The sequence below is a fragment of the Oxyura jamaicensis genome, chromosome 10 (assembly GCF_011077185.1).
Source record: "Oxyura jamaicensis isolate SHBP4307 breed ruddy duck chromosome 10, BPBGC_Ojam_1.0, whole genome shotgun sequence".
Lineage (NCBI taxonomy): Eukaryota > Metazoa > Chordata > Aves > Anseriformes > Anatidae > Oxyura > Oxyura jamaicensis.
In genome coordinates this window covers 10,164,309-10,188,077 of record NC_048902.1, presented here as the reverse complement: position 1 = coordinate 10,188,077, position 23,769 = coordinate 10,164,309, and the positions used below count along the sequence as shown (strand labels likewise).

Below are 23,769 nucleotides of genomic sequence, written 5' to 3'. Positions count from 1 at the left end.
CCCCCCCCCCCTCCGCCCGGTGACGTCAGCCGGCCGGCCCCGGCCGGGCGCGGGGCATTAGCATAATGAGGCAGCGGCGGCCAATCGCGCGCCGGCCCCGCCCACTGCTGCCTGCGTCATCGCGGCCGGGCCCCGCCCCCGCCCGCCCCCCGCCCTCGGTAGGCTTCAGAGTTAACGCCCGGGGGCCGTGAGGGCACGGCCCGGGGCGGCCGCAATTAGGCGGCTGCCGTTAATTGGGGGCGTGCGGAGCAGCTCCCCACAACGGGGAGCAGGCGGCACGCGGGTGCGCAGCCACACGGGTGTGTGCGGCCATGCGCATGTGTGCAAGTGTGCAAGCAGGCACACGCTGCAGGTGCGTGTCGGCATGCACATGCTGAAGGTACGTGCACATGTGCAGCCACGCACGGGTTGCGAGTCTGTGCAAGTATGCAGGAACGCACGTGCATGTGTTGCAAGCATGCACGTGTTGCGTGTGCAAGTGTGCAACTGTGCAAACACGCGTGCATTGAAAGTGTGGAAAATGGTTGCAAGCATACGCAGACAGTTGCAAGCACGTGCAAAGGCACACCTGTGTTGCATGCCCGTGCAATTACACGCATGTGCAAGCACCTGTGTGAACGTGTTTGCAACTTGTGTTTGCAAGCATGTGTGCATATGCATGCAAATGTGGACACGGGTACAAGTGTGTGCACGTTCCTGCAGCACGTGCATGTGCACATGCACCCAGCTGCACACGTCTGCGTGCACGGGCAGGAGCTGCCTCCGCAGAGGCTCCCGCCCCGAGCAGGGCTGAGGCCGGACCTCCCGGCGCTCCCGGGGGGGCGACTTCATACAGAAAATGAAAATTAATTCCTACAGCACGGAGCGGCATTTAATTCCCAACAAAACCCAACGGCACAACATACTTATCTCCCATCGCCTCAAACCCAGCCAGGAATTATCGATTCCTGCCGCCTGTTGCACCAAGAAACCCATTTGTCCGTCGGCCCAGCTTTGGTAATTACTTTTTTAATCTCGTTTTTGAAACGTTTTTGCATAAACACGGTCATTATTATCTTTTTTTCCACCCTCCTTTGCTGCCGGCCCCGTTTGCGGGCAAATTGTGCCCCTGCGCGTGCCCCCAGCGCTGGGTGGAGGCAGCACCCATGGGTGCCCTGTGTCTACGGCGGGCGTTTTCGGGGAGCGGAGCCCAAATCTCGGGGCTGGGCAGGAGGCATCTGCCGCTCCTCGGCGCTGCTTGGGTTTATTTTTAAACCCGTTGGCCCCGAGTGATTCACACGCTGCATGTTCCCGTGTTCTCCCCGGCAAGTTTTACATGACAAATCCCGGGTAAAAATAGATGTTCTCGAAGGAGCCGACACGCCGCGAGGATGCGGCGGGGGAAATGGGGGGACCGGCGGCACCCCGATGGCTTGGGACCCCACACCATGGCAGCCCCCTAGTCCCCGGCCACCAGGTCACCTCGTGTTGAGGAAAAAACAATAGGGCTGCTTTAAAAAACAAGATAGGTTAAAGCCAATCCCAAAAGATGGCAGCGGGATACTTGCTGGGAAGGAGCTGCTCAGGAGCAGAAGTTGTCCTCGGGGGGCTGAGAAGCTCCTGGGACGTTTCAGCAGGCGCGTGCTCGTACAGAAGGAGCTCTGATGACACCGGCCTCTGGGAGCTCTTTAGGACTTGGCGGTGCATCGAGCCCCAGCAAAATGAAGCAGCTATTATTATTGTTTTTATTTACACCTTTTGTGTTAGTCAGTTTAAGAGAAACAAACATCACGGGAGGGGCAGGCGGGCAGATCGGCAATCCCAGCTCGCCTTCAACGCCCTACCTCAAGCACCAGGCCAGGACAGCAATTATTGACCAAAACAACAGAGAAAAGGGGCACGAGTTTCCCAGAGAGACCCGGGGGAAGCAGAGGAGCACCTTCACTCAGGAAGCAGCACTTCCCTTCCCATCCCAGCCTCTGTCCAGTTGGAAGAAATACCCCCCTCTCCCCCCGATGCGGCCATCGCTACGCCTCCCAGCTCCGTGCCGGTTGGCCTTCCCCATCTGTTCTGTTCCCCGTAATCTGGGCGCAGTTTTACCACCACAGCCAAGTACAGCCGGGGTACCCCTGCGCAGGAGGGTGAAGAAACACAAGGCTTGACAATTTAGGAATATTTTTAATTCCGAGTAAACAACAGTGAGAAGTTTCCATCCATAACGGAGAGCAAACAGCAGATCTCACTCCTTTCAGACCGGGACACGTGCACGGCAGTCCTGGCCTGGGGGACTTCTCCCCGAGAGATCCTCACGTTTGAGCTGGCTGGGATTTCCAGCGGGGCAACCCCAACCATCAACGGACAAGAACCACGGCTGTCCTGGCTCCCTGGGACAGCGATGTGGCAACGACAGTCTTCTCCAAGGAAAATGCTGTCCAAACCAAGCCACTTGGGTGCAGGAGAAGCAGAGCTGAGCCCCTCCGAGGACAAGAGAGCAGCAGGGGGACACAAAAAGCCTGAGCAGAGGCAGCAGCCGATGGAAGAGCTGAGCGATGCCACGGGAACATCCGCACCCAGCTCCTGCGCTCGGCTCAGCAGCTTTGCGAGGTCTGAGAGGCTTCGGGGCTCGTCCCAGGAGCAGCCAGCCTGGGAGCAGCCAGCCTGGGAGCAGACAGGGTTTAGGGACACAGCCGAGGCACAGAGAGGAGACAGGGAAAGGCCAGGAGGCAGCGGGTGACACGGCAGTGCTGGCGACATCCCGGCACAGGCAGTGCCCTCAGGGGCCAACAGCAGGAGGTGGAAAGGAGAAGTGAGGGAGCCCACTTGGCCTGCAAGATTAGGATTCCCCCCCACACACGTTACCGTGCAACTGGACACCACATTCTCTTAGCAGGGATGAAATTTGGGATATTGGCAGAGAGTAAGCACGGTTAATCCAGCTGAGCAGGCACCCAGCACGCTGCAGAGCCAGCAGGATGAGGCACAGCCCGATGCTCCTCCACCAGCAACGAGCAACGAGCCTGCTCCAGGGCAAGGCCTGCCCAGCAAAAAGCCCTTGCATGGCCTTCCCAGGCCCCAGCTGGGCATGAAAAGGCAGCTTTTTCTCTTTGGGGTCATTTATTTATAGATATAAAGAAACAAAAATAGAAAAAGGGGCAAAGAGTGCATACTAGGAAAAAAAAAACATTTGGTGCAACAATGCAAGAGCAGAAGCAGGCTCAGTAAAAGGGTCCCTTCACCATGCCAGCAGCTTTTGAGGGAGAAAGAGAGATCATTCCTCCTGTGTGCAGAGACCGAGGGCAGCAGGATTCTCCCTTCAAAACCCGTCAAATTCGTGGTCACAGTATCCTACGAAGAGAGGCTGTGCCTGGACACCACGCCTGGAAGCAGAGCAGGCAGCGGGCGTTACGCGGAGGGCACAGAGCTGGTGATGGGGTTTGAGGGGTTAGAGGAACCCAAATCAGCCACCAGAGCCCCGATTCAGATGCGAGCAGTTTGCATCCTGCACTTATAGGCTGGTTTTTTGCTTACGTGTGAGGCCTAAGGGCAGTTTTCCTGGGGATGCAGCAACGGCAAGTGCCACAGGGCACCTCCCGATGCCACAGGGTGGTGGCAGGAGCTGACGGGGGCCCCTTCCCCAGCACAAAACCCTCTCCCCGCAGAGCCACCGGCCCCCGCTGGCAGCAGGGACCCCTTTTTCCAGCAGAGCCCAAAGCAAACTCTGCCCACACACAGGCATGAGAAATGCTCTGGACTTCACGGGTCATTTCACACCCAGGGAAACCCGCCTCACCCCCTAGCACCCTGACGGCCCTGCCCAGGGTCCGTGTGGAGGGGGTGTCCCCTGCAGTGTCCCCCCACGCTGCGAGGAGGGACGGTTACCTGAGAAGCTCGCAGCGGAAGCTGGCCAGCCGTGCGTAAGCATCTTGCAGGTTCCTCACTGTCGCGTTACTCCACAGCCTCTCGGCTACAGCCCCAGCTCTTGGCCTTAAGGAACAAGCCACAGAGACGGGCCGGTCGGGGAAAGCTTCTCCCACACTCCCAAACACTTCCCCGACCCAAGCCCTCCAACACACAAAGGCGCGTGGCTTCCGAATGTTAAAAGCCCCACGCCCAAGTGGGTGCAGCCTGGGAGGTGTCCCAACGACAGGACAGAGACCAGCAGTGATCAGACTGCCTGCAGCAGGTGGCACAGGAGCACGTTTGGCTCTTAGAGATGCCCACAGAACCTCGTTTAAGCCTCAGTGAAGCTGTTAGTGCCACAGACGTGCTGCCGCAGGACAGATACAAGTACCACGAGACCGACGCAGCAGCCCTGGGTGCACACCACGCCGCGCTGAAGGACCAAGCTAACCTCCCCAGGACATCTCTTACCAGAGCCTGGGGGTCAGGTTGGTGACGTCCACGTATTCGCCCCACATGCACGCCTCTCCGCCGATCACCAGATCCTTCTGCTCAGGGCTGCCTGCCAGAGGACACAGCTTTCAGGTGATCGGGTGCTGTAAGATAACAGAGCACCTTCCTGCCCCGCTCGGGGGGATGACTGTAACAGCAGGGAGCTGGCTCAGCTACAGAAGCTGTGATTTGCCCCCCTGGAAGCCCCAGCTTCAAAGCCTGGGGCAGGGAGAGCTGAGGTGCAGCCTGTTTGCAGCAAAGGGACAGCACAGAGCCCAGGAGCCAAGGGCATGGTGACTCGAGCACGTTCACACCAGCAGTGAGAACAGAGGATCAGGATAGACAGCCCCGGAACCTGCTCTGAGCAAGAAGCCAGCTGCCACAAGGAAATCTGCCCCGAGGAACGCACCTGCGAAATCCAAGGGCTCCACCTGGTAGGCTGCCATCCAGTCCTGCCCGTAGGAGATGCGGTTGAGGTACCAGGGGGCAGAAAGCAGAGCCCTGTAGCCAGCCTTGGTGACGTTCGCCATCTCCTCCTTGTAGGGTGTGGAGTTCTTCCACACGTGGATGATTGTGTCCGGCCTCACCTGGACCCGCAGCACAAACACACGTGGAGCCCGTGCACAGCATCAGTGCAGCAAGAGCACCACCTCCCCTCCCTAGCAGAGTGCCCTGGAGACATCCCCAGCTCCAAACACCTCCTGATGCTCTGGTGACCAGGTCCTGCACCAGAACACGCCATGACCTGTTATCATAATACTGGGGGGTAGAGTTACACCCCCCCCCCAACATCGCCACTGTCCTGACACATCCAGTCCCTCCAGGGAAGCTCTCCTTGCTTTGTGCTTGCTGTCTCATGGCAAAAGCCCCCCAAAGGGCTTGGGCGCCAAGGCAGGCGCTGGATCGACTTCTGAGCCATGTCCAGGTTCACTGGAGTGAGCAGCACTGGCACCGTTCGCCCAAGCGTTAGGGAGTTGTGCCAGGGAAAGCAGGCAGCTCTCACCTTCACTCCGTTGTCAAACACCTCCTGCCACACCATGTAGCCTTTGCCAAGGGAAGAGACGATGTCCAGAAGCCTGGGGTGGAAACACTTCTGTTTTGGGTCTGCCCAGCTACATTCCCCTCTCGTTTCCAGGGGCACACAGCCAGAGCAGCAGCACCAATATCCCTGCCATCCCCAGGGGGACAGGAGGGTACTTCTCATGGAGAAGGGAGAAAGCACAGCCCCTCCCAGGGCTCTTTTCTCCCTCAGCCCCAGGCCTTTTTGCGGTCAGCCTCCCCCCAGAAATGCCCAGAAATGTGGCTAGGCTACTCTGTTCAGGGACAGAAAGACAGGCCCAAAGGGATACCCTCCTGAAACGGAGATTTGTTGTCTGAGACAGCAGGAGACATCTGTGCCTGTCGTACTGCAGCTGCAGGCCCAGGATGCAGCCGTTCTCACCTCTGGATGTAGAATGACTCTAACTTGGTGTAATCTTCCCCAAAGCCCATCTCCTCCATGAAGGCACGAATTTGTGGATTGGACTTCCTGCGTACCAAAAAGAAGAGAATAAAAACCCCAGGCACCAACACAGCAAGCCTCTCTCTGTGCCCAGGGGAGCAGGGCACCAAAAATCTGCAGCTGATTGTGGCCATGAAGCATGGCTGGGACTAAGTGGGCCTGTGACAAATTTCTGGCACCCTCTTCCACAGGAACAACCCTCTGCTTTCCCCCTACCCATTCAGGGGGCTGTTCTTTCAGGCACCCATCCCCAGGCTTGTGCCAGGCACCCAGGCAGCAGAGCATCGGTCCTGTTTCAGACCCCAGCCCAACCCCAGACTGATCTCTGACCAGGCACCACTCACCAGCACGTGAAATCCACCTCATCGCCACCGAGGTGCAGGAAGTAGTCTGGGAACACAGCGCCGACCTCTTGAAACAACCTGGTCACAAACTGGTAGGTGCTGTTGAGGATGGGGTTGATGGGCCCGTAGGTCCCAGAAGGATCCTTGCCCAAGTAACAGGGAGTCAGGAGGTCTGGAGCACCTGGGTCACGACAAACCCGGCGGAGTGAGGAAGGGGCTGAACGGGGCTGTATCACCCCGTGTAGCCACCCAGACTGCCCTCGGCACAGCCCAGTGACCGCTGGGGGACAGAAGCCCCAGCCAGCGCACCAGGCACAACCCTGGCAGCAGCAATGTGCTCTGGGACTTGGGATGTCTGATGTGCCAGGAGCAGATCCGTGTCCTGCGCTGATCTGCGCTCCCCACCGCATCCACACACACACCTGGGGCAGAGGGCAGCGTGTCAGGACGGGGGCACAGCTGAGGATTTGCCCTTTACCCCTGCGGGCTGTGGCTGCCCACACCCTGCTGTTGAGATCCATGTCGCAGAGACCCCTCCCCAGCCAGGTACAACCACAGCTCTCACGCCCACACCCCCGGGAAGGGTCCGCTCCTCACCTGGCCCCCAGGACAGGGTGTGCCCGGGAGTGTCAAACTCCGCGATCACTCTGATGCCACGGAGCCGGGCGTACTCGATCACCGCCTGCACGTCACTGGCTGTGTACACGTGGGTCATGGCATTGAAGGCTCCCTGGGGGAACACGTGGGGTCACAGCGAGCAGCACCCAGCTGACCGGGGGGCTGCACGACAGCCAGCAGGAGTTACCTGCTTGCTGAGCTCTGGGAAGGTGAAGCTCTCGTACGGGAAGGACGGGTCGTCCACAATGTGCCAGTGAAACACGTTCAGCTTGTTGTAAGCCATGACGTCCTGGGAAGGAACGGGAACACATATACACACCGTGCTCCTTCGGAAAGGTCAGCCTGCTGTCACAGGAAGGAACCAAGGGACCTCAGGTCGCTGAGTAATGGACAACATGAGATCCCCAAATGCTCCCCAGGATCCAAGAGTGATTCCAACACCACAAAGAGCTGCAGAGGGCCATCAGTGTTTCTGCTCACAATAAAATCCCTGCTCTCCTTATACCAGAGCCAACGGCTGAGATTTGGAAGTTTAATTCTGCCTGGGATGGATGCAGAACCACCACCCACTTTCATCTCATGCCACTGGGAAGTGTTTTTCCCTTGCTTCAGAAAGGATCCAGCCTTGGAAAGTAAGCCAGGCTGAAGGAATCCAAGATACCTCAGGGCTTTTTCTTCCTTCTCCCACTTAGAAAGGGAGCTGAGAAATCACCTAAATCAGCTGTGAGTTACACCAGGAGCAAACACAGCCACAGGCACAGAGTACTGCAGTAGGAAAGACTGACAGCACGGAGGCATTTTTCCATCATGCAAATCTGCGTACTAAGAATTCAGGTCAGGCTGCCATCCCACCCCAGCCTGTTGCTTCATCCAGAAATAAGCAAGTTGGTGTTCCTCAAAAAGCTTCCGTTTGGCAAGCTCTTCCTTGATGAGAAGTGAACGCAGTGGCCCGTGCACAGCCCCATGGCTGGCTCTCCCTAGACAGCTCCTGGAATCATCAGAAATGAGCAACACACACCCCCAAAAAAGCATGAAAACAGAAAAGTGGCCCTCCAGGCTATTCAGGAAGGCTCAGTTGTCAGAGGGAGACACCCAACTAAACCGCTTTGCCTGCCAGCGGGGCAGGACACATGCCTCCCAGCCCAGGCTCCCTACCAGGGTCTGCAGGATGGCTTTCAGAGGCAGGTAGTGGCGAGAGGTGTCCAGCAACAGGCCTCGGTGAGGGAAGCGGGGAACATCCACAATTTCTGTCTCGTTGACGTAGTACTGCAGGAGGAGAGAGGACAAGGAAGAAGTGAGCAGGGCTCCAGGCAACACAGCCATTAGCAGGAGGAAATCAGGGTCATCCTCATCCCCAGGGCCAGCAGGACGAGCAGTGTGCGAGCTGGCCAGAAAGAGCTGCCGTGCTTTACCAGCTCAGGAGGTAGGACGCGCTGCCCCAAAGCACAGCTTCCCCCCTGGAGACGAGGCAAGGACTTGTGTTGGGAACGTCGCGCTGGGCAGCCCCGGCACGAGCCACCCACCCACTCACCATGCCGTTCTCGTCTCTCCCAACAAGCTGGCTGAACGTCTCCAGGCCTGCGGGAGAACCACACACAGTCACTCGCTCAGCACAGATTCCAAAGAGAGCTCAATTAATTAAGTCTATGGGAGAGGGGAGGCACAGGGAGATGTCCCGGTCTGCAGGGAGGGCGGGGATGCCCAGCAGAAAGCTCCGTGCCTAAGCATGCCTCACCTCTGAGAGCTCCCCAGACGGCATCGGCGTAGAGCAGCAAGGAGTCCTTTGAGATGTGCAGCTTGTCTGAAAATACAGCATCGGTCAGACCGGCACAGGCACTAGGTTCCTCGCACGCTGCCTGAGGGCACGAAAGCCCCAGCTGTGGGGTCGCAGCTGGACTGACAGTGGTTTTGGTGCAGGACTGCACCCCTGGGTCCCAGAGAACTGATTTTGGGGTAGTTTTGTTGCTGTTTCAAAACCTCTCTCACTACATTACCAGCAACCCCGGGTAAGTTGCTCGCCCCTGTCCCAGTTTCTCAACAATACAGTGAGGATCCTGCCTCTCCAAAAATAGGATTAAGTGCTGTAGGGTGTTATTTCCAACCAAGAGGCACAGAAATACCTGTGCTCTGCTCCAGCTATCTCCTCCCCAGTACTTACAGCTCTCGTCGGAGCCCAGGCTGGGAAAGCCATCGCAGCCTGGCGTGGAGACCAAGATGGAGAGCTCAGTGCAGGGCTTCCTCCAGGGCTGCTTGCTCTCTGCAAGGCACAGGGACCAAAACAAGGTTGAAAATGAATGCAGGTGTGTTGCAAAGTTGGGCTGGATTAGAGGCAACTGCAAAACCTGGCCTGAAGCTTTCTTAGCACAGAAAGGCCCCTGTCCGACTTCATCTTCTGCAGAGCTGGTCACAAGCCCAGCAGCTGGAAAAATAAACCCAGCGGGAGCTCAGGCTGCTCTTCCCTATCTGAAGAAGCATTTTCAAGCCCAAATCTTCACTGGAGCACATGGGAGATGCTGCCCCGACTCCCAGGGGAGGTGCTAAACCTGCCCCGAGGTAAGTGGATCTGCTCAGAGCCATCTCTGGCCAGAAGGAACGTTGGTGGGGCGCGGCCATCACAGCCGTGGTTCACACCTACAGCCCCACAGCATTCGCAGGGGCAGCCAACGCTCAGCACAGCCACCAAAAAACAAAAAGCTTGTCTCTGAGTGAGCCTCATCAACAAGTCAGACCCCAAGCTTTGGAGAGACCGTGGCACCGCCAGCATTTGGGTGAAACAAAGAGCACAGGAGCCAGAGACCCCAAACGTCCCCATGAAGGAATGGTGAAACCTGTGTGGCTGGAGGGAAATGGCTCAAAAACACTCCTCCATTTTCAGGTTTCCTCTCAGTACAGACAAGCCGGTAGCCAAGGCAACCTTGCAGACGTGCGAGCTGGCACATGGAGCACAGCAAGACCAGCTCCCTACGCTTGGCAAGGCAGCGGCTCAGCAGGGACGGCTGCTCTCAAGCCTGGCGACACGGCAAATACTCATTTTCTCCCTAGGGCCCTTCCCAGGATGAGCACTTCCCAGCCGGCGCCTCTCACCTCCGGCCGGATGGAGGTTTTGGTTTAGTCGCAGGAATGCAGCCTCCAGGAGCAGGCAGCAGCCACTCCAAGGACGAGGGGGGCTGCGTGTAAGGTGAAGATGTTTCCAAATTTCCTACCAAGCACCATCAGCCCTTTCAGCAGCCTTGGGAGGAAGGAAGTCACTGCCCAGCAATAATCCAGGCGCTGCGCAGCTCGGCCTGCCACGCGCCCTGCAGCGTGCCATGGGGTGTACCAAAAAGCACCGCAGCTGGGCAGCTCAAAGGGAATCGAAGCAGCAACAGAATCGGTCCCAGCACCACACTTAAGCTGCCTGAGAGCCAGCTCTGAGCACAAGACACCCAGTGCAGAGGGCACAGCACGGGCAAACCTCGCTTGTCTGATGGGGGAGGGAATCTGCAGCCAGCAGAACGTGTATTGGAACAAATATGAATCTAGGATTCTGTGAATTACTGTCACGGGGTGGAAGGATGCTAAAGCGATGGTCACAGCGGGATATTAGCAAGAAGGCATCAGGGATGAGAGGTCCTGGCTTCAGCTGCACGCAGGGTCCTGGTCACACTCTCACAGGCATTTCGGAGGCACGCAGCTGAAGGACAAGAGACAAGGGAAGAACAGCAAGGGAAATCCCAACTAGAGACAATGCAAAGTAATATTCTTCACCTTGAGGGTGGTCAAACCCTACAGCATGGGCTGAGCTCTCCAACCTTGCAGATATCTCAGTTTCAGCTGGATGTGGCCCTGAAAAGCCTGACCCTGCTGCGAGGCTGGCTCTGCCTCCAGGGCTGGCTCTGATTTGAGCTGGGGGTTGACCAAATACTCCCCTGCGTCCCTCCTAACTTTAATCAGCCTGCTTTCACGCTTGGAGTCCAGCAGCGTTTGGGCATAATCCTCAAATCCCCAAAACATTTTCAAACCCTGGCAACACGCAACTGCCCCTCCAAGTCCGGTAACAGCTGCTGGATCATCCCACCCGCCGCAGCGGTCGCTCTCCTTCCACTCAGAGGGAGCAAAAGACTCCGAGCCGCCTGCTCTTGGGGCACAATCCACACCTGCTGGGTGTGCTGCAGAGCTCATCAGCTCACACAGGTACGCAGAAGGCAGGAGGGGATGGCACACTAACATTTGGTGGGTTTTAAGAGGACCCTAAACTTGTTCTGAGCGAAGTCCAGCGCTGCCTTGGCATGCTCTGAAAGCAGGTCAGGAGAGGATGCTGAAGTCTCCTTAATTCTCTGCAGTGCGATCGGCGTGCTTGTTTGTTCGACTGACAGAGCTGCTTGCTAAAACAGGAAGAAAACTCTTTCTGTCATTTATTTTCTCTATTAATAGAAACTATTTTTTTTCCAAGCAGGGTTCCCACTCCTTGCTATTACTAACCACTCATGTGGAAAAAAAAGGAAGGCCGAGAGGAAAAAAGCCCTAAAATTAAGCATGCAGACTGAACTCCACCTAAAACAGAGCGTATGGAGAACGGCGAGCATGCACGGAGAGCTCGATCTGGGAATCACAAGAAATTGCTTCAAGCGATGCAATGGCCATAGCTCCCTCTGACAGGAGCAGGAAAACGTGAAAAATTGTAAAAATCATTTTAACAAATGCTGCGATCGTTGCAACCCTCGAATGGAAAGTTATTTCTATTGCTGCCTAGAAGAGTCAAGTGGAAGAGATAAGGCAAACGTTTCTTCTCAGTGTTTCACACTTGCCTTTGTCACGATGCACCTGAGACAAAGCAGGGCAGCTTCCAGTGCTGCCACCCTACTCTGCTCTGATCAGCAGTGACAGAGTTCACGCTGCCATGCCGGGAAGCAGAGTTACGAGCTCTCTTTGATGAATGGAGCGTTTCACACTTGGGAGATGGAGCTCTTCGGGCTGCCGGCAGACCCACGCAGGCACTCAGCCTCCGTGCGTGCCAGCTCCTCGATGTGTGTGCTTGCCCTGCAAAAGCAGCCAGGGAGTTTGCAGCATTTCACCTCAGACATGCAGCAAGACAGCACTTTTTCACAAAGAAATCCAGGATGCAAGGAAGTTATGATCAGCCCCAGATCAAGCCTAGGCTCTGAAAGCTTTTTGCCTTTTCTCATCTTACACTACAGAAAATGTCAGGGTGCATCCAAGGGTTGTTACCTCTTTGCCAGAAAAGCCACAGTGCCTCGGGATGCTGACCTGCTCACCCTGTGAGAAAAAAGGGCAAAAAGAGCCCCAAAACAAGAATATGTACTTGTGTGAAGCAGGCAACGGCAGCTCTTTCTCAAGGCAAAATCTTTGCACTGGATGCACAAAGAGCTGCTAGAAACGGGAAGAGCCAAGACTTGTGAAAAGCGCTGGTAAGACTGGCAGCAGCTCTCCCCGGTCACGAGTAAGAAAAGGAAGCAAAACAAAACGCTGCAGTGCTGAAGTGCAAGCTGGGGGAGATAAAAATGAGATAAAAAGAACAAGCTGACTGAATAACCCCTTGAAAGAAATGCAAGATGACTGGTGCTCACCGTGCCGTGGAAGGCTAGACTGTCTGATTTTTATTTTTTATTATAAACAAAAACACAAGCACAGCAGGCACTACCTGCACATACAAAGCCACAGTGGCTTTTGCTACCAGACTCAGTTCAAGCAACCGAGTCACCAGCCTACAGCCAACACTTCCTCTAGCCATCAGCCCCAGGTGAATTAAAGCAGAAGGAGGGAAAAAGCAATACGTGGGATTCGCGCACCCAAGACAGGAATTTTCAGACAGGAGCTAGGCACGAAAGCTCCAGGCTGACTTGGGCTTGTGCTCCCCAGTGCAGAATCACTAAAAATTCAACAGGTTGCTTTATTTGAGGCAGTTCATTTGCTGACACTGCAAAGTCCCCTGAAACCCTTGTACAGGAGGTGGTGACACCACGAGCAGACCAGGCTACCAACCCAACAGTGCAGATGGGGACAAGCTGCAACACTGGAGATTTCCTGATCTCGTCGCTGGGTTAGCACATCCCCTCTCACCTTTTGGAACTGTTTTTCAAGAAAAAAAACAGGGTTTAACCCAGAAAAACTCAATCTCCGTTTCATCAACTACATCGTGGAGAACAATGTCCTTTTGCTGAACTAGGACTGGGTGAAACCCAGCGTTTAACACACAAAAACACAGTCTCTCTTTCATCGACTGTCTTGGAGAACCACGTCGTTTTGCTGAACAAGGATTTGGTGAAACCAAACCTCCCAGTAACAGAGTTTCTGGGCTGAGCTAGAACCGGACAGGTTTTGGTGCACCTCCCAAGCCAACATGAGGCTGCTCTGCCACGAACCAAGCGGGAGCAGCTCTCGCCCGCCACAATTACCGCATTCAACGCCCAGGTGCAGCTCTGTCTGCCGCTCCTGGAAGCACACACACCGCTTCTTCCCCACACGGATACCCAACCTGAAGCAAGGAGCCCTTCTAAGGAGCCAGTTTCACTTCTTTGTCCTGGGGAGAAGGACTTTGACAGGCAGCGGAGCTGTGCCCCACCTGGGCACTGCCTGAGACGCAGACCTTTGGTTTATTACGGTGTGAGGCTACAAGGTCCCACCGCAACACAGAATCACAGAATCATCTAGGTTGGAGAGACCTCCAAGGTCACCACGTCCAACCTCTGACCTAACACTCACAACTCCTCCACTCACCGCATCACTGAGCTCTACATCTAAACGTCTTCTGCGGGACCCCCGCGCGTTCAGGAGCAGCTTTCCACAAGACGCACACAACTTTTTGGAGACCCAAAGCTCCGTGCCCGCTTCCCCCAGCGGCTCCTCGTCCCCCACCAGCCCCAGGAGCCCGCCGGGCCGCTGGGTGCCCCCCGCCCCGAGCCCTCTCCCCTCGCCTCACCCGCGGGGCTCGCGGCGCCGAAGATGAGCGCCCGGTACCGCTGGAAGGCCTCGTCCAGCACGGCGCAGCCCGGCCCCACGGCCGAGCCGGCGGCGTAGGAGAAGCCAAAGCGGCCGGGGGGCAGCGGGCAGCGGGAGGCGGCCGGCGGGGAGAGCTGGCGGAGGGGCTGCGGCCACACGGCACCCGCCGGGCCCAGCGCCGCCAGCAGCAGCAGCGCCCCGGCCGCCGCCGCCATGTCGCGCTCCCCGCCCCGCCGGGGGTGCGGCTTCGGGCCGGAGCCGGGCCGGGGGCGGGAGGCCCTGGGTCCCCCACGGCTCTGGGCTGACGAAAGAAGGGGTTAAATGGGAGGCTGGAGAGGTTTCTGAGGAGAAATCGAGGCCCCCGAGCAGGCTCTGGCTCCTTCCTTCCAGCTCCGTGCTCCTCAAAGGGAAATGAGGGTGCTGAAGTCCTAGCCGTTAGGTGCAGGGCTTTCCCATTTTAAAGCCCTAAAAACTCACCCGAAACAGCGTTTTAGTGAACGATCCTCCTCCCCTAAGGAATTAAGCTTTTGAGCATCGCAAAAGCATCATCAGGGGCTGAGGGAATGGGGGTTTCTGTGGGGCCAGGAGGGTGGAGGAGGATGCTCGCCACAGCGAGGGAGCCTGAGGGTGCCAGGACACAGGAGGGGATCGCGGTTTGGTTGGGGTCTAAACATGAGTGTGGGGATTTCATGGGGTTGCCACAGGCAGGTGGGGGAATTTCAGGTGGAGGGGGGCTGTGGGGCACACCTAGGCTGAGGAAGCCTGGCTTCATCCATGAGTTTAACTCCTGCACAGCACTGCAGCCCTGACCTCAGCCCTCCCCAGCCCTGAGGAGCCCCCCGGAGCTGCCTATCCCCCCCAGGACGAGGTGAGCCGAGGATGGACATAATGCGGGCAACAACCTCACCCACTGGGCACAGCCCTTCGGCACCAGGGCCAAGAGAGCAGAGCAGGGCGGTCTGCAGACAGCGGTCCCCATGCAAAAGCGGGACACCAAGGTAAGCCCACGATCAGCCTTGGGAAGCCCGGGAGCACAGCCCCACAAACAGCTGCCCAGGCCTGAGCTTAAATGGAGCTCCTTTAGAAACCTTCAGGGCCCCTGGTGGCCTGCACTCAAACCTGTGAAGTGCCAGCTGTTGCCACTGCTGTTCTGACCGGTTCCAGTATCTCTGGGCTCTTCCTCAAGTAGCTTCTGTGTGTTAAGATTGCAGGAAACAAAAAACACGGTTTGCTGCTGTGTTACAGCAGGCAATGTCAGCAGCATCAGCAGGGCTGCGCTTCCCAGCATGTGAGGCTGAAATGCAGGAGTGCTTTGGCTTATCTCCCTGGGGCTGCTGCCCTGGCTTGAAGCAAATCCTTATTTCAGTCTGTGTCGGGTGGCGTGTTCACTAGACTTATGTAAAATGTTGTGATCGTAGCCCGCAGTCAAAATATCCAAGCCTTTCTACGTATTCTGTTGTTGTTGCTATTTTAGGGGACCCTGATGTCTCTGGGGGATGACTCAGAGAAGCTGGGCAGCATTAATCCAGACTAACAGTCTGATTCAGGAATGCATCTTTACGTAAGAAAACTGCCTGAGCATATGTTTGTCTTTGGAGCTTTGAATTAAACTGTCTCACACGCTATCCTGCTTTGGGCATGGAGCAGCAGTAGCCAGAATCTGCTGAGGCTCTTCAGTAGCTCCTCAGTAGCCAGCTCCTGGTCTCAGAGCATTTCTGGAGGGCAATACATCCATCTGGCAAGTTTGGCTACTTCTGGTGAGATCAGCAAAGAACAAGCACAGGATAAACAGTGAGACACAGGGTTCAGAGCTTACCTGTGCTCCTCCACACCTCTGCTCGCCCTTGCTGAGATCTCCAGCCCCGCAGCACGGTGTATCGGTTCAGAGACACTAGGACACAAGTGGCTGCAGATGTCGGTGCACTGGGCTGAGAACATCTCAGTGCACCAGCCGGCTGATGCCTGTTGCAGAGATACCTGCAAACACCTCTTGTTTGACTGCAAGAGCTGTCCTGTTCCAGGCAGAAAGCCAAGTTGTTGAGGGACTCTGCAGAAAACTGTGCTCTGCACCAGAGCTGTGCTGGATTACCTGTTTTCTGCATGAGGTAGAAATACAAATTTGTTATTCTAGCATAAATTGTGATAAAGTCTGGCCAGTGTCACACTTGGATCTTTCTGGTTTGTCCACCTCTGGTGCCTGAGGGTGGCCTTTGGGCTGTCAGTGCAGTTCTGTGTTCCAGAGCATTTCTTTCTTTATTTATTAAGGATAAAACTATCTATTACGCTGCCTAATTCCTAGTTGGCTGCATCTGCATTTAATCGGGAGGATGGTTTGCATACAGATTCCTCTGCCGGTGGGAAGCATGCGAGCCGGTGAAAGGGGAGCAGAGGAAGCGGATCGTCCTGTGGCCCCAGTCCACCCCAGCACCTGCTCGAGTCCTGCCGGATGTCAGCACGTGCCTTAGCGTTTTGCAGGGCTGGAGCCTGATCTGACCTGCCCGCTATTAAATCAAGCTGGGCTCACTTTCTGGGATCAGTTTGGTATGCGTGATCATGGAAACCTCCACAGGGTATGCCCTGGACTTTTCCTGTTTATTTTGCTCTTTGAGCCAAATGCTATTTAAGCACACTCGTTCCTGAGTGAAGCCAGCTCCCAGGTCAGTAGACCTGCTGCTGCTGCGGCTGGAAGGGGGCTCTGGAAAACACAGACCATCTTCTGGAAATGTCTGCAACTGCCTGCAGATCTCTGACTTGAATTTTGATGTCTTGGAAGCTTTCCGGGCCAACTTACTCTCTCCATTTGCTTGTTTACCTTTTATTTAATCCTGGAAAAATAATTAGTATTTGAATTGGAACCACAAGGGCTGCAGTGATGAAGCGACCTTACCTGTGGTGGTGCTCTGGGGGCAGTAATGGTGGGTGTGTAGGGGCTCTGCCGGCACGGACCCTCCTGTTGCCTCTCTCCTCCAGGGAGGACGTTGCTCAGTGCAGTGTCACGCAGATGCTGGCAGGGAGCGAGCTGTCTGCATGACTTAGTGACGATGAATCTGCTGTTTCAACCCGTGGCCACTCCATGTGGACAGAGCATACACTCCACTGGAGGTGGGATGGCAAGAGACGACTGTTGGAGCTTTAGGACGTGCACAAAGAAGATCCTAAATGAGAGGTGGCCCTAAATCCACGTCCATCGTAGTTGTATCAGCCAGATCCCTCACAACAGCTCAACCCATGGGGAACATGCATGATTTTAGGGGCTGAAACAGGCTGGTGCATCAGAGCCACGAGCACGTATCTTGGCGCTTTTCAAAACACAGGATGCCTCGTTCTTAAATCTCCCCATTTCCACCTTGACCACTGCTTGTCATGCTACTCGCTGCCATTGCATGGTTTAGCAGATGCACGTGGTAAATGAATTTCTCGGCACAGATGGAGTTTAGCAGAAGGCACCTCTTCAGATGAGAGAGCACAAGCAAGGGGAGCAAGGCCTGGGATATTCAGTGTTAGCAGGCAGGAGTGGGGCTCAGCTCTGGGCATATTTGCGAAGAGCAATATTTCAACAAATATGAACTTAAAAGCAGAGTGCAATGTAAAAAGCTTGAGGCAAGATGCGTTAAGCAGTCGGAAGAATTTGGGTTCCTGACTCAGGAAGTGCTGCAGAGCTCAGCCAGGTGGTATTTGCACTACTGCATTATTTGCAAAGCCTTTTTCTGCTGGAATTTCTCCAGCTTGCACAGCTTCAGGACCACGGTGATCTGAGGGGTATCTTAGCACACACTCGGGGTTCAGGTAACTGACGGGTGTGCAGGCAGCTAAAATCAGCCCCCAGGGAGAACAGCAGAAGCTGGGCACAGGGAACTCTCTTGGGTTTCCCTTCTCCAATTGCAGGAACTCCACAGGTCTCAGGGGATGGAGGAGAAGGGTTTTTTTCCAGAGATATTTGCCCAGCCCCACCTGGGCCAAGGAGCAGTGGAGCAGGAGTGAGGCAGGGGTGCAGTACTGAAACAGGTGAGATCGCTGGCATACATCAAATCCCCAGGTCTCCTTCTCAGAACAGAGCCTTGGTGCGGTTCTGGGGGGGCATCAGCACTTTTGTAGCATTTTGGTACAGCAGAGAGGGGCTCTTGGGGGTGCTTGTGTCAAGGCCGTGGGGCTGGATGGCAGATTGTGGAAATGTCGGGCTCCACGCGGTGCTATCAGAGAGAAGGGAGGCTGCTGTGAGTTATTGTGCAGGCCGAGTATTTGTGGCTGCCGTCCCTGGCTGCTCTCAGTCACATCTGTGGGCCTGAGCAATCAGCTGAACTGGAATCAATCAGGCACCCGTGGATGTGCGGTGAAGAACTCCTCCATCTGGAAATGAAATGAGCGTGCAGAGAAGCCCTGCTCCCGTAAATCCCTTAAGCATGTGCTTAACTTCATGGAGCAAGGTGATTGCAATGCAATATTTTATTCTTGTCAGCTTCAGTGTTAGCAGTTACTAGAATCACTTGTGTAATTAAGCTCTTGCAAGAATAAAATGAAAAAGCAGCAGGTGCCTATGGAGATCTAAATCATTTTTCAGATTGGATAGAACAGCAGTTTTCAACTTTCTTAGGTAGCTGGAATCCTAAAATTCTCCACGGCAGTGCAGATCCCCTCGCAAGGAACTGAAGGCAGCAGCTGTGCTTCTCCCAGGTACCTTTCACCAACCTTTCAAGGAGACAGTGAGCACCCAGGGCTCTGCACGCGACTGGGTGAACCACTGGGTCAGAAGCTTTGGAGCTTTTGCACAGGGCATGGCCATAACTTCATACAGAGACATCTTTTTAATAACTACAGATCAGTGTTTTAACCGTGCTCGTTAAAACAGACCAGTCTTATCATTAGCACAGACTGAAACGCACAGCTCTGGGGAGCAGCTGGCAGTGAAGTGCTGATCTGTGTCTTGCTGGGGAAAAAGAGAAGGCTGGGACTGTAGGAGGAGAACCACATCTCCACGTCTATGGGATGGCGTTCTTTGGTGCACAGGGAAGATCCCACCACTGTTTATGTTTAGTGATGGAATTAGGCATAAAAAGGGAGATGGGTTTGGAAGGCAGCAATTGTCTGAAATTGCCCCTGCACTGGGTGGGAGGAAGAGAACGAGGGCACGTTCACTGTGGGTGTAACGGAGCTGCTGTGACTGACATTTTTTGCGAAGAGCAGGTGAAGGTTCACTGATGCCTGGAGACTTGTTGACACACCGTGAGCCCGAACTCAATCTGCCTTCCTCTATATATACATACCTGAGGAAGTTTAAATGTGTTTCTAAAGGACTATGTGCTACTGAACGGGCTACAGTATTTACCCTGCGAGATGTTCGGGTGGGAGGTGACACTGCCAGGTCCCTGGGGGACAGTGAAGCGGTGCTCCTGGCATTGTGCATCGCTGTCCAGGGCTTAGGACACCCCTTGAATTAAGCGACAGCGCCCATACCCGCTACCCGGCCCCTGGAGAGCTGCAGGAAGCCGGAGGGGCACAAGGCCACCATGCTTGGAGGAGGCTCCGGAGCTCTGCAGCTTCGGCAGGGGCCAGGAGAGGGCAGCGGGGAGGCGCTGGCGGCACGGGGCGGGGGTGCTGGGGTGGCTGCGGGGCTGCAGCCGGGGGAGGGAGCGCTGCTCCAACACCTGGATGACCCCGTCTCGGAGAGAAAGGTCAAGCACGGCGTCTAGGACGCTGCCCTGATCAAACCCTGCCGTCTGGTCAACACCTTTCTCGGCTCCTCAGGCCCAGCAGGTGCTACAGCAGACACTCTGCCATAAGCCCGCTCACGTTTTGGTGACCCATGTCACCAGTTGGGCAGGACAGAGAGCCCCCAGAGGTGCCACACACCCCCTGGGGACACTGCACGGCTCTGTGACCCCTCTTGCACCAAGATATGAGGCAGAGCTGGGCAGCTGGCCACTGCCTGGCACAGAGGGTCCTGGAGCCACAGAGGGGTCAGAGCGTGGGCTTTGTGGTACCAGGCGAGGACCTGTGACAACCAACAGAGCCACCAATGCTTGACATGTGAGATGGCACCAGCCTGGCAAGCGTCCATCTGGTAAGTCCAGAGCTAAACAAAGCTGGTGCTATTTATATTTATGTAGGGCAGGATGATTAATGCCCAGGCCTTCGCCTTTCTAAGTAAGTAGGGTAATTAGGGAGCTGGCTTTATTCACTAGGTAGGTTGGCATGAGGCAATGTGCGTGCCCAGCCCCGGTGTCTCCCAGCCCAGCCCGCACCCACCTGTGCCACTGGGATGCACTCCTGACCCGGCCACAGGCACGATGCAGGGGCAGAGCAGAACGCGGGGACAGCAGGCTGCCCGTGGATGGAGACCCGCAGCTTCAGCAGGTCCCCGAATGCAGGTGCTGCCCCTCCTGCCTCCCTGGTGCAGTGCAGTCAGAGCTGGCGTCTGTCACGCTGCACCACCAAGCCCTCTCCCCCTGGGCACCCATGGGTGCTGGGGAGAGAACAGGGCACTGGTGTAAGAGGTGTTTGCACAACAGCAGCTTGGGGTGGACAACGGGCAGTTGCAACTGGAAGAACTCGCTGGGAGCAGCTGTGGTTCTACCAAACACCCAGAGGTGATTTTTGGAGCTACTTGTAGATCTGAAGATGCAGACTGGTACCCAGCAAGGCTTCCAGAGCATCTACCCAGGAAATCAGACACCTCATCTGCTTGGATCCCCAAAGGCGCCTACCTGCCTCACCCTGAGCTTCAGCCCCTGACACTGTGGCCATCATTACACTTTACGTGCTCCATCAGCAAATAAACACCCCTGCAGCTTTTGGGCGGCAGCTTCTAATTTTCTGCAAGTGCCACTGCCTGTTTCATAAGGTATTTGTTGTTTGTGCTGCATTAGGACAGCGGAAGCACAAGCAGGAAGCAGGATCCCGCTGTGCCAGGTGCTGCACAAACACAAAGCGCCGTGGTGACTCCTGTCCCAAAGAGCTGACGAAACTCGTCACACCTACGCTGCATACTGCGAGGCTGAGTCTCCCCCGCCCTCCGGGCACAGGGTCATTTTCATCCAGGCAAAGTGGGCGAATTATGTTACCACATCAGCATGACCTGCTTCACCCAGGTAGAAATGAACCCCCAGGGCACGAGGAAGCAGAGGATTAGTGCCTGGCGGTGGAGAAGGTAGCCCTGGAGTCCTCCCGGGGCTGTGCAGTCTCCTCACATCCGCAGTGAATAGCAATGGAGGATACGGTATCAGCTGGCTCTCCTCTGGGCCAGGCTACAGCCTGTTACCAAGCCAACCGGAGTCCCTCGTGCTCCCCAAACGGCTGCAAACAATAAGCCCAGCTCGCCTCCCCCGTCCCTCAGCTGTACCAGGCCGAGCACGTCTGATATTGGAAACAGAGCTGCCCTGGCCGTGCTGCTGCAAAGGCAGGCGGCGGTGGAGAAAGCTGGCGGGTGGGGTGCAAGCTGAGCGGTCAGGGCACTGTGTGACGTGGGGGGCAAAGGGCGCTCAACCCCTGCCGCACCCCAGACCCACAGCCTGGCGTCCAGCTCGGTGTCTGCCCTCCGTGACAGCGTCCAAGAGAGGCCCCAGCAGGGACAGGGGCACCTGAGAGCAGTGCTGGCCCTACGTCCCTGACCTGCCCAGAGCATTCTCGAACGGCAGGCTCAGCCCCAGCTGTTTGCAGAAGGGAAAGGTCTGTTTGTGAGCACGTTACAAAGCCGCTAGCGCATACTCTGCCCCCCTGCAAAATGCCAGATTAAATAATAAACAGCACTAGACATGGCTGCCTCTTTATAGTACCTGCCCTGCAAGGAGCTTTTTTTTGGGTTATGCAGCCCACTGAAGAAAGGGAATCATGCCCAGCACAACTGTGAAAAACTGACTGTTTTTATCACTGCTGACCAGAAAGCAAAGCTGGAGCAGAGATGCCGCCTGGCAAGCTGGGGTCACCCAAGGCTTTGTGGCTGGGAATCAGGGCAAAACAAGTGGCACAGAGGCTGGATTGCCTCTCCCTTTGTCCATGGGCGGATGTTGCTGTTCCACACTTGAACGGTGTCTGCATGCCTGCTGCTGCACGATCTTTCCCAAAGGCTGAATGACCTGCGTGGCCCACGTGAAGTCAGTTTTCCTTGGGAGATGTGTGTGGACCTGCTCTCCTTGGAAAACACGAGTTGTGTGTAGAAATCCACTGCTTCTAATCACTGTTGCCCAGGTTCTTCCTGGGACACTGGAAACAGCCCTCGGAAATACAGAGATGGAGGGATCTGATAAACCCTGACTGGTGAGGGGCTGCTGTGTTTGGGCAACATCTGCATCAACAGAAACCTGTGAGGCATCAGAGGGGTCAGGGCCAAGCCCACATACCCATACTGGTACCAGCACCTCACCAAACCTATTTTCTTTCACCTTTCTTCACATTTTCCTGTAATTTCCCACAGATTCCCCACACGTTTCCTTCCTTCAGGTTTCCCTCCTACTTCCCTGTTATTTCCCTCACACTGCTTTCCTTTACACTTCCCTCATGTTTCCCTGGGATTTCCTTCCCATTTCTTTCCTTTAAATTTCTCTCCTATTTCCCTCACACATCTTTCCTTCATATTTCCCTGTCATTTCCCTCATGTTTTTTATTTATTTATTTATTTTTCCCTTCACATTTCCTCACATTATCCTGTCACTTCCCTCACACTTCTTTGCTTCACATATCTCTGGGATTTCTCCCACATTTTCCCTTTAAATTTCTCTCATATTTCCCTCACACTTATTTTCTTTGCATTTCCCTTATATTTCCCTGTCATTTCCCTCACATTTCCCTGTCATTTCCCTCACATTTTCTCTTTACCTTTCTCTCATATTTCCCTCACACTTTTTTTCTTCACATTTCCCTCATTTTTTTCCCCTTCACATTTCCGTGAGATTTCCCTCAATTTTCCCTTCACATTTCTCTCCTATTTCCCTCACACTTCTTTCCTTCACGTTTCTTTGGGATTTCTCTCATGTTTTCCCTTTATATTTTTCTCATATTTCCCTCAGACTTTTTTCCTTCACATTTCACTCATGTTTCTTTCCTTCACCTTTCTCTGGAATTTCCCTCACATTTTCTATTCACATTTGTCTCATATTTCCTTCACACTTCTTTCTTTCACATTTCTCTGGGATTTCTCTCACATTTTATTTTTTTCTCATATTTCCCTCATGCTTCCTTCCTTCACATTTCCCTGCAATTTCTCTCACATTTTCCCTCTACGTTACTCTCTTATTTCCCCTCACATTTTTCCTTCACATTTCCCTTATATTTCCCTGTCATTTTCCTCATGTTACTTTCATTCACATTTTCCTCACATCTCTCTGGGATTTCTCTCATGTTTTCCCTGTACATTTCTCTCACATTTCCCTCACACTTTTCTTCACATTTCTCTGGGATTTCTCTCACATTTTCCCTTTACATTTCTCTCCTATTTCCCTCATGCTTCTTCCCTTCACATTTATCTGGGATTTCTCTCCCATTTGCCATTTCTCTCCTACTTCCCTCACACTTCTTTCCTTCACATTTCTCTGGCATTTCTCTCCCATTTCCCCTCCACATTTCTCTCCTATTTCCCTTACGCTTCTTTCCTCCACACTCCCCTCACATCCCCCCATCACAGCCCTCTCACCACACAGCCCCCACAACGACCAACAGCACCAACAACCCCGGCGCTGCAGCCCCCCTAACCCCGCGGCTGAGCGGGGCGCCACGCTCAGCATGGCGCCCGCGCCGCACTCAAGATGGCGGCGGCGCGCGGGGCGGGAAGGAAGCGGGCGGGGAGCGGCGCGCACTCAAGATGGCTCCCGGCGGGGCGAAGGGAGATGGCGGCGGCCGCGCAGGCGCGGCGCCTGAGGCGCGGCGGCGTGACGTGCCGTGCCGTGCGGCGCCGTGCCGTGCCGTGCGTGCGCGGCGCGCGGTGACGGAGCGGGGCGGCCGCGTCCCTTTGTTGGCGCTGAGGCGGCCGAGGCGCGGCGGCGCCGGGAGCGGCAGCGGGCGGGCGGG

The 23,769-nt window shown here is 55.4% G+C and overlaps 2 protein-coding genes across 2 annotated transcripts in view; one reads left to right on the top strand and one right to left on the bottom strand.

The window, feature by feature from the left end:
* Window positions 1-2,651: 2,651 nt before the first annotated feature.
* Window positions 2,652-14,003, bottom strand: HEXA (hexosaminidase subunit alpha). The gene is made up of 14 exons (XM_035336154.1): window positions 13,754-14,003; window positions 8,993-9,091; window positions 8,570-8,635; window positions 8,366-8,412; window positions 7,990-8,100; window positions 7,022-7,123; window positions 6,814-6,946; window positions 6,217-6,397; window positions 5,813-5,899; window positions 5,375-5,447; window positions 4,781-4,958; window positions 4,351-4,441; window positions 3,859-3,963; window positions 2,652-3,356 (listed from the first exon to the last, which is right to left on the bottom strand). Exons 1-14 carry the CDS (start codon window positions 13,986-13,988, stop codon window positions 3,293-3,295), a joined length of 1,572 nt encoding a protein of 523 aa, XP_035192045.1. The 5' UTR covers window positions 13,989-14,003; the 3' UTR covers window positions 2,652-3,292.
* A 337-nt stretch (window positions 14,004-14,340) lies between these two features.
* The window catches only part of ARIH1 (ariadne RBR E3 ubiquitin protein ligase 1), a 69,712-nt gene continuing 60,283 nt past the window's right edge, over window positions 14,341-23,769 (top strand). Inside the window, exon 1 of the mRNA XM_035336158.1 lies at window positions 14,341-14,376. The gene's annotated coding sequence lies outside the window, so the exon portion shown is untranslated. The remainder of the gene's footprint in view (window positions 14,377-23,769) is intronic.

Bases quoted from the DNA above. Each gene is read 5' to 3' on its own strand.
- HEXA (XM_035336154.1), bottom strand. From the start codon at position 13,988: ATGGCGGCGGCGGCCGGGGCGCTGCTGCTGCTGGCGGCGCTGGGCCCG. The intron at 8,413-8,569 runs GTGAGGCATGCT...GTTCTCCCGCAG, and splicing joins CGTCTGGGGAGCTCTCAGAG to GCCTGGAGACGTTCAGCCAG. The intron at 8,101-8,365 runs GTGAGTGGGTGG...CTCCTCCTGCAG, and splicing joins GGAGAGACGAGAACGGCATG to TACTACGTCAACGAGACAGA.